Source organism: Papilio polytes, unplaced genomic scaffold (genome assembly GCF_000836215.1).
Source record: "Papilio polytes unplaced genomic scaffold, Ppol_1.0 DF820955.1, whole genome shotgun sequence".
Classification (NCBI taxonomy): domain Eukaryota; kingdom Metazoa; phylum Arthropoda; class Insecta; order Lepidoptera; family Papilionidae; genus Papilio; species Papilio polytes.
The window spans coordinates 567-11,293 of NW_013528249.1; the positions used below are offsets into that span (position 1 = coordinate 567).

A 10,727-nucleotide genomic window follows, 5' to 3' on the forward strand; every position below is an offset into this window, starting at 1 on the left:
GTATATCGATCTATTAAGGTTGTCGCACAATAACCACTTTTTTCATTAAAAATATCGCTTAAAATGTATACCCCACTTACAACGCTATTACTCGTTTTCGGTATGAATTCTTGTTCCAAATAAATATGTCCATTATCTAGAGAATTTAATGAAGGTTATAAATTCCCTTTGAACTATATAATTCCGATCAAATACTTAGGAGATATCATAAGAACAAAAAACCGACTTCCAAACAAAATACATTAAAAACCAAATATTCTCAAAAAGACAATACACTAAAAAGTAACGAAATAATTCGTTGAATTACTTAGACCTTTAAAATTAAAAACCTCACATATTGTATAAATGTCTGTATTGTACAATTAGCATGGATGTACTACTAGAAAAGGATAGATCTATTGTCGAAAAGTTGAAGGCGTGCGAGACCTCGATAATTGTAACAATTTTCCCTCTCTGGCCATGGTGACCATTTTGAAATATGATCTTATGACAATAATCGTTATAAAATATTTGTGACCTGTCAGCAGATCATTGTTTCAGATTTTTCGTTTGAGAGTTCCTTCTTTCACCGTAAAAGCAATTTCAATTTTTACGTGACTTTGGCCCCCAACATCATTTTTTTTACTTCTTTTATGCAAATGGCTAGAGAATCGTTTGAGAAAGATTGAGAGGAAAGAAATATCGTTTGAGAGTTCTTACTTTTACTGTAAAAATATTTGAAATTTCAAAATCATTAATCGAGTAAAATTTTATTAATAATTCTCTCAATAATTCTCAGTATTTCTAGGGTTGGGTGACTACATGCATGACTATGCATGGTCACCGCAATTCTTCCCTAACAAATTTGGTTTAAAACTATTACCTATGAAAAGATCAACCACAACTTGGATAATACTCGCTTCCGCAAGCCTCCGCGGCACAAGTTGTCACCATTTTAACAAGGGCATTTAAAAAAAATTACGGATTTAAAAAACGCCGCCATTTAAGTTCGATTCGGCGACGTCATGCGGTGTTGTCAGTTCTGGTGCTCGAATTTCAAACTAATAAAAGAAAACCTGTACCCCAATCGCAATTTTTTGCATTAATAAAGTTTTACAAGTAGCAACAAATAACATTGCTTTAACATGTCGGTAATAAATTGTTAAAAACATTTTGAAAGTAAATATTTTTACTGCATTACATTACATCAATTGCCTATTTTTCTGCAAATAACCAAACGATTGATATCTGGCAAGACACTGTTAGAAAGGGAAATATCGGGCAATTGTAGCACACTCACTCGTTTCAATTTCTTTTTGCGTGCAACAAGACTCTTACGCCCTTAGCGTAGGTTTAATTATTTTTATTTCAACTGCAAGAGGATAGATAGAACGCACTCCTGTGGTATAGATGTACAAGATTCTATTGGCAGCCGGCAAATTTTATGAAATAAAAAGTGACATTTAATGTCAGGGTAATAATGACATAGCTTGTCAGTTCACTTCGTCTCTTTACTTTATGTATTACGAGCTGTTGCCCGCGACTTCATCTGCGTAGTATTAGAAAACATACAAACTATATAATCCAAAGTGAATTTTAATTCCTGTGCGTTTCTACACTAATTGGCATAAAAACTTTTTAATAAAAAAACAAAACCGACTTCCAAACAAAATACACTAAAAACAAAATATTCTCAAAAAAACAGTACACTAAAAAGTAACAAAATAATTCCTTGAAAATAGTAAACCTCCCTTATTGTAGCTGTTATGTCTATATTGTACAATTATTATTACATGCAGTGCATGATACATGCAGGTATGCAGTGATATTTATACGTAAGGGTTTCCACTTTTTTACCATAACAATTAACAATTGTAAATATAGTAACGTTTAAGTAATGAATCTACATTGACTGACACCGACTTCAAAGTAATAATAATTGTAGAATATAGACATAACAGTTACAATAAGGTAGGTTTACTATTTTCAAGGAATTATTTCGTTACTTTTTAGTGTACTGTTCTTTTATGAGAATATTTTGTTTTAGTGTATTTTGTTAGGAAGTCGGTTTTGTTTTTTTATTAAAAAGTTTATTTATTTCTCGATTTTTAGTGAATCTAAACATAGCAGTATGATAATCACTAGCTTTCAAACAAAGAATGAGTTATCTAAATCGATTATATAAGAAATTAAGTAAAGATCTAATACATCGTTGCTATTCACTCATAATTCTGTCCAGCCGCGCGCCGCTGTTGCCCGTGAGTTTTAATATTTTTAATAACTTCTAGAATCTTGGTTAGAATTACATACTGTAAAAGGCAATTATGATCTACATTTAATACTATGTCGTGAAAACATATTTATTTGGATAAGGATTCATACCAAATAAGAAAAAAAGCGTTTTAAATGAAGTCGACTGCATTTAATGACGGTTTTCGCGAAACAAACGGTTATTGTGCGACAACCTTAAGAGATAGCTATATGCTATGGCGGACTTTAATATAGCTAATTGAATGAGCTACAATTCTTTCATACATCATTTTTATGTAGATCTTATAGTTTAGGCTACGTAAGCCAAGAAAGCAAACTTTGTTACAAGTTGGTATTTTTTTCTGCGACTTGTAATTTGCTATTTATGATATCTCCTAAACTATTGATCGGAATTACACAGTTTCAAGGGCATTCATAATCTACATTAAATTCTCTTGACACATTTATTTGGATAAGGATTCACACCGAACACGATTTATAGCGTTGAAACTGGGGTGTAGATTTCGAGCGATATTTTAATGAAAATGTGGTTATTCGACAACCTTAATAGATAGATATATGCTATCGCGGACATTCATTTAGCAAATTTAATGGGCTACAATTCTTCCATACATCATTTTTATGTAAGTCTTATAGTTTAGGCTACGTAAGCAAGGAAAGCAAAAATGACCCTAAATTTAGTCGCGCGATTTTGAGCTAAACTATTTAACTACGTTTTTTTTTTATAACATAAGGTGGCAAACCAGCTAGCGGCTACCAGAATCCACCAAAATGGCGAAGCGACCGCTGCCCATAGACATCCGCGATCGCAGATGCGTTGCCTACTACCCTTATTCGACGGAGGAGTAGACGCACATAAAGAGGATATTGCCCCTTCCTATGCATCTCCTCCACCGTCAAATCCACTTCCACTTCCCATCCTCTCCTTATAAGAAAAGGGTGGTAAAGAGAAAAGGACTCAAATTAGGCTTCCGGCACCACACTCATCAGACGAAACACGGAATTGCTTCCATTCCACGCCTGTCTTCTGTGTGGTCGTGGTGTTACAGCGGGCGTGCCGGTCCATTCGCGCTAAGATGTTAAAGCGGGCACTACCACGTCATAGCCTTAGACTCCAAAAAACCTCCTTCTTTTGGGAATTCGGTCAAAAAAGGCTTTAAATGTTAAGTGGCGCTTATTACTCCTTTGCGAATTATCTTAACTTAAATATGTATAATAATTAATTTGAGCATATATTTTAGATGTAAAAATCATACAATATTCGAATACTGCGCTAAAAAGAATTGTACTCCGGGTGCGAGGTAAGCTCGCTACGCCAAAATGAAAGTGTTCAAAAGTAGTATCAGAGAGGTTTTCTTCAGAGTGGGAGATATTTTTATCGCGGAAAAGAAGTAGGTGGTCCAGTAATTACATTTGAAAATGTGAATCATTTTCTGTCTGTTGTGACGAAAATGTGATACCAAGAAATTTCCTTTTCTCATGGGGACGCATGTATAACATGATTAGTTTCAACAAATTGTTAAACAATAATTGACTTATAAATATTTTTCAGACAGTTGTTTTATTACCATATTAAATGTATTCATTTCAAATTGCAGTGAGCGAACCCTTAGTTGTTAGTAATGTGTTTTGTGCAACTGGAAGTATTTCCTTCATGACAAAATAAACAAGGATTTTGGTTTTTAACATACTTATTTACTAACGTAATAAGAAAATTACTGTGTGTACTCAGTAATGTAACAAACTAATTATCTAATAATTTTAAAACGCACAGTTCAAACCATAGCACATAGTTGTACTGTGTGTTGATTATAAACAACGAACATTAAGATTTCTATTATTCTGTAGATGAGATCTAAGTAAGACGATTTCTATTATGTTAAGACTATTCCTTCCCTCACTGTCTCAAGAGAGGGCATTGCTAAAAGTTTGCTACCAAGATTCTTTAACTATAGAGCCTTCTAACCGACAAAAGAAATCTGGGGCATTCCCTAGTTACATTGTAAGGTACAAGTACTTCCCTTACAATTAGCGTTTTCGCTTTCAAAAGGAAAGAATATTACCTTGCTGGTAGCCCTAAATGCTCAAAGGCGCCATTCTGTCAATGTCAAAAAGGTGCCACAAGAGCCTTGTGGCACTATATTTTATTTAGACAAACTATAAAGGTTAGCAAGGTTATATTTCCATATTTAGGGGAAATCCACATTTATGACGGAATTTCTAAACGGAGGGATGAGTTGCGGACCAGTCTCATCGATACTAATTACATTGTCGCATCTCTTAGTGAAATTCCTAAAAGGCGAATATCAAATAGGCACATAATTTCACCTGTTATCGCTGGTTCTTTGTACATGTCAGTGTATACAAATGACTTTATGCTGGCCAGTTTTACGTCTCTACATTGTCAAATATATTATTTGATATCGTTAATGACGTTTCGTGTTATATTATTTGTATCGGGCTTTTATATACATTTTAATATTTTGAAATGAGTGAAAAACTTGAGCAACAGGAATGGAGGGAGAGCAAGATGATGGTATGCCCATGTTCTAAATAAAGACATTCAACACATAGAGGTACTGTAAAAGTCCGATATTCGGTGACATATTTACCAATAGCTGTCGCCCACGACTCTGTCTGCGTGCAATACGATGCAAAACGAATTACTATCATACATATGTGTCCTTCCAGTCTATGATCTAAGCCTATGCCAAATGTCAGCGAGTTCCGTTGAGCGACCATAGAGAGACATAATTACCAACATCCACCCAGTAAATAACATTAGTAAGATTATCCCCCATTCGCACTGATGCTTTTTCATCGTTGCGATCTCACTAGTATGACAGTGGTAGAGCCCGCTTTAACATCTTCGCACGAATGGGTCGGCTCGCCCGGTGAAATACCACGACCACACAGAAAACAGGCGTGAAGTGGAAGCAACTCCGCGTTTCGTCTGATGAGTGTGGTGCCGGAGGCCTAATGAGCCTAATGAGCAATAAATGGTAAATAATACATGAAAAAGAGCATCTAGGTGCGCGGCAGTGCACCCGCCGGGGGCGAGCACAGCCAAATATTCCAAGCGCTTCAGGGCACTTTCTCACAACTTCGTTGTAGATAAAGATAGAAACTTAAAAATTTTAATCATCAATACATATACCGGAATGCATTATATAGACAAAATATCTTTTAATTATATCCAGCAGTTTACAACTTATAGCTAGTTGAAATCTTCACTTTTTTACACAAATGCGTGTTTAATCATATTTTAAAGGTACTTCCAATGGTGCTACAAACTTGAAATTTAGAATTTAGTCAACGCTTTGACTGTAGATTCTGGAGAAAATTAAAAATCTTAAAATTTATTGATTAAATAAAAATACATTTTCATTGAAAATATATTGAAATCCATGTATCTTTATTATAAATAAAGATAGACATTTGAAATTTCTAACATAAATAGATATCATACACGTTGTTATAATCGCAAAATATTTTATAATTCTAGCGTGTAGTTTACGAAATATCGTCAATTAATTCTTCACATTTTACAAAAACCTACGTGTTATCATAATTCTAAGGTACTTCTAGCAGTCCCACAAACTTGAAATTTAGAATATAGATAGAAGTCAATGTGTAATTAAAGGAAAAAATAAAAAATCTGGGAATTTATTAGTTTTTAATATAGAAAATTAGAACCATTTTAATTTGACCTCTAGTTCGAAGAATTTTCAGGTAAGGAAGTGTTCAAACTAAATTGGTTTTTAACGACAAAAAATTAATTAGGAAAACCTACAAAAAGAAGTAAGATCCCACAAAAAATATGAAATTTACAAACTGCCGAGTCTCGCTTTCCCTATAAAAGAGTGTTAGATGTCATGTAAAACCTAGTCATTTTAGTTAGTGCCTATTATGTAGCCTTGGCAATTACATAGCGCTATTAATTTTCAAACTAAAATACGTTATTCTCGAGAGACTTGCCTAGGTTTGGATAAAAATGGTGGCGCCGTGTAGTTGCCAAGGCTACATAATAGGCACTAACTAAAATGACTAAGTTTTACATGACATCTAACACTCTTTTATAGGGAAAGCGAGACTCGGCAATTTTTTATATTTTACATATGATTTTCGTATGATTTACTGTAATTAGGGCATTTAGAGTAACATTTGAACATATTTATTTCAATAAAAGATTAAAAACCTGTACCCAAATCTTTGTTCATGAAGGACGCAGAAAACAATTCGACGTCAGATTCAAACGACAGTACTTTGCCTCTGAAAACTAATGCCGCACGAACATTCAGAGATGGCGTTCGTAAAATTGATCTGATCCTAGTTGTGAAAGATGAGGAAAACATCATAAGTGACATCATAAAAAATAATTTTCTCACCAACATTGTTAAAACTGGATTTGAAATTGAATTTGAAAATGGTGTAGTAAGTAACTGTTTTCTTATTAATATTCTATAGCTCACATTTATTGCCGATGTCTTTTTACTCATACATATCTGCGATTGTTACTTATGTTTCTGTTTATTTTAGTTGCCAAAACACCGAAAGCTAGTATTTTTTAAAATACATTGCCCGAATGATGTTCTCAATAATTTGGGAAAAGCTTTTGGGGTAAAATGCGTTCAGAGTGCTCGATCCGAACACATAATGTCAAGCAAAGAACGAGAGTGGATAAATTTAATAAGGTACATATAGATTATTAACAGTTACATATAGATTACAACAGTAGTAGTGCCCGCTTCAACATCTTAGCACGAATGGGCCGGCACGCCCGGTGTAATACCACGACCACACAGAAGACAGGCGTGAAATGGAAACAATTCCGTGTTTCGTCTGATGAGTGTGTTGCCGGAGGCCTAATTTAAATCCCTTTCTCTTTACCACCCTTTTCTTATAAAGGGAGGTTGAGAAGAGGAAGTGGATTTGACAGTGGAGGACATGTATAGAAAGGGGAAATATCCTCTTTATGTGCGTCTCCTCCTCCGTCAGATAAGGGTAGGCAACGCATCTGCAATTGCGGATTTCTATGGGCAGCGGTCGCTTCACTATTTTGGCGATTTGGTCGCTTGCACGTTTGCCATCTTATGTTATAAAAAAAAATTAAAAAGTTTTTATAAATTTTATGTGAACTGAATACAATGTATAGACATAAGCCTACTTCCAACAAACAGCAATTACATATTTATGAATATCGCATTTTCTCGTAGAAAGGAGTACACACAACCATTACAATACACGAGCTTGGAGAGAAGCCTCGTAGTTTATATGGCATTGCTGACCGTTCCATTTGGAGACAGACAAAACTACATAGGGCTGGAAAGGTAAGAGCTGCTTTATTTAATGTACGAATACGTAGTACAAATTAAACACAGGTCACGACGAATTTTTGATCAAAACAATGTTTATAGGCTAATGAAACGCAATATTGTGGTAGATGCATACGCATTACATGACGGACCGTACTACATTCCACAAGACGCTTCAAGGATTAATGCTCGTCAGGTAATGTCAAACTCGCTTACGACCACCAAACCAAAGAAACACATTCACTTGTGTTCTTCTCACAAACTGTTTTATAATGCGTAGTTGTGGCACTATCATAATAAAACGTAAACACACACTACTTAGTTATGTAGGATGTCAGCAATCACAGTAACTATATTTTTAGTAGATCCTTTTTTAGTAAAACGTCTTTCACTTATGACACGTTTTAGGCTAAATATGTTCACGCTACTAAACTTAATGAGTAAATAATTTGGAAAGAACCGTCATATAGGAAAAACAACATCACGGAAGCAAGGTTGCCATGGTAACGGTAATTGTTTTCTAATGTCAAAGGCCTTCGTTGTCATTTGTGAATTTGAGTTTTGACATTTGAAATCGAAAATATCACAAATGTAAACTATAGAATAATGTTTTTGTAATTCCATGCGGATGTAGCCTCACCGGAACATTTACTAGTAATATAGTACTTATTTGTTCCTTTTTTATCATAGTACCATTTTAGATTGATGACAAGTTGCGCCAACTTTGGAATAGAACGCCGTGGTACACTTGATACTTTTTTTACATAATAGCAGTAGCATGTCAAAGTTGATTAAAAGTTAAAAAAATTCCAACATTTCATGAAAGCAATTAATCACTTTTTTGCGGTTAAAATGAGGATGGCTTGGTACTATTTTACTACAAATAATAGCATTGTTATTAAGTACCAACCCGCACTTTTCCAGCGTGGTGGACTATGTCTTAGTTAGTAGTGGGGACGTACATATACGAGTAAAGCGAGTTGATGATGATTCAAAAGTAGGTAATACAAACATACAGGGATATGTTCATATCTGCAGCCACAGTATCTAATCACATGGTTAAATTGTTTAAACTATCGTGAGACATTACTTTAAGCAAAAATTAATAAAAAAACGGCTCAACTCACGCTTTTATCGTCTGGTGACTGCACCGACTAGTTTCAGACCCTTCGGGGGTCTTTCTTTAGGGCGAGTATTAATGAACTTTTGTTCGCGGTCACGTCGCGCCTCGCACTGCGGGCCAATTATATTAATTTTAACAACAATAGCGACACTTCAATATTTTTGAACCCGTCGCCATCTCCGTCGCCGAAGCACGAACGAAACGCCGGCCACAACGCTCCCAGCGCCCCCCTTTCCTTCGAGCCGCGCCCTCCGTGCCCTGGACCGCAGTGGGAGGCGCGACGTGACAGCAAACAAAAGTTAATTAATACTCGCCTTGAAGAAGGACACTCGAAGGGTCTGAAACTAGTCGGTGCCGTCAAAAAGGACGATAAAAGCGTGAGTTAAGCCGTTTTTAATTAATTTTCGCTTAATCACATGGTGTAGTGCATGAAATAACAAATACATTAAAAAAGTTCATGAAATTTTGACAAAAAGTCTTGGTTTTTATTAGTTACCTTTCTTTTATGCTTAATGATTAAAAGTACTTTGAACTTCAGATTCAATGAAGAGTTTTTATTGTTTTAGATCCTGTTTTATAATTGGGCTGGTATGACCAATATGTTTACCAGACAGCCATTAACCTTGGTGCATGAATACTTTGGACTCAAGGTAAGTTGTGACACAAACAATCTTCATATTAGAAAAAGAGGTTTTGAAGTAATGATGAATCCCTCATATCTACTTTCTCTTGCCTCCCCTTTATGAATGAGGTGGATTGAGGCCTACTCAAACCGCTCCTTGCTCCTCCTAAGGCGAGGTGCTTTACTACACCTACAATAAAGATTCTACTGTTCTACATATAGTCCTTTTTTAAGTCGGTTAAACAACTTCGCAGTGGTAGAGCCCGCTTTAACATCTTAGCACGAATAGGTCGGCTCGCCCGGTGCAATACCACGACCACACAGAAGACAGGCGTGAAGTGGGAGCAATGCCGCGTTTCGTCTGATGAGTGTGGTGCCGGAGGCCTAACTTTAGTCCCTTTCCCGCCCCAAACTTTTCTTATAAGGAAAGATTTGGATGGGAAAGTGGATTTGACGGTGGAGGAGACTCATAGGAAGGGGAAATATCCTCTTTATGTGTGTCTCCTTCTCCATCGATTTAGGGTAGGCAACGCATCTGCAATTGAGCATGTCAGCGGTCGCTTCGCCATTTCCGCGGATTCAGGTCCCGCTTGCTCGTTTGCCACCGTATTATATAAATAAAAAAGCGTTTTTACCGCAAAAATGCAACAAGTATTAAGGACACTATAGAAACTACAAACATCGTTAACTCCGAGATACAATTCTTGAATCATTAAATACTAGTAAAGTCTTTTATCTCATTGCGATTTTCCACTCTTTTTGGCCGACTTCCCAAAAGAAGTCTAATGGACCGATTTTGATAATTCCTTTTTTGACCGACTTCCCAAAAGAAGGAGGTACTGAATTCGTCTGTATGTTTTTTTTATGTATGTTACGGCATATCTCCGCCGCTAGTGGACCGATTTTGATAATTCTTTTTTGATCCTAAAGGTAATGCTTGCAGATAGGTCCCATTTTTTTGGTTGATTTTTGGAGTCAAAGACTACGACGTAGTTAAATAGTTTAGCTCCGAATCGCGCGACGAAATTTCGGGCCATTTTTGCTATCTTTGCTTACGTAGCCTAAACTATAAGACTTACATAAAAATGATGTATGGAAGAATTGTAGCCCATTAAATTTGCTAAATAGAAGTCTGCGATACATATATCTATCTCTTAAGGTTGTCGCACAATAACCGTTTGTTTCGCGAAAACCGTCAAATAAATGCAATCGACTTTTTCTTTCATTTAACTTTTATTCTTATTTGGTATGAATCCTTATGCAAATAAATATGTTTTCTCGATAGTGTTGGTGTTCAAAACTGATTCTACTGATTTTTCTAGTGGACTGTATTTAAATAAAAGCTGGTTCCGGTACAAACAATATATTAAGAACTGGTAATTACAAAATAGTTAAAAGAACAATATGAAAACTAAAA

At 35.6% G+C, this 10,727-nt stretch overlaps 1 protein-coding gene across 1 annotated transcript in view; it reads left to right on the top strand.

Annotated features, from left to right (window-relative positions):
* Nucleotides 1-5,767: 5,767 nt before the first annotated feature.
* Nucleotides 5,768-10,727, top strand: part of LOC106110057 (anoctamin-9-like) — a 13,124-nt gene continuing 8,164 nt past the window's right edge. Inside the window, exons 1-5 of the mRNA XM_013291744.1 lie at nucleotides 5,768-6,684; nucleotides 6,790-6,944; nucleotides 7,467-7,580; nucleotides 7,668-7,761; nucleotides 9,255-9,338. Coding sequence (XP_013147198.1) covers nucleotides 6,469-6,684; nucleotides 6,790-6,944; nucleotides 7,467-7,580; nucleotides 7,668-7,761; nucleotides 9,255-9,338 — 663 coding nt within the window. The 5' untranslated portion in view covers nucleotides 5,768-6,468. The remainder of the gene's footprint in view (nucleotides 6,685-6,789; nucleotides 6,945-7,466; nucleotides 7,581-7,667; nucleotides 7,762-9,254; nucleotides 9,339-10,727) is intronic.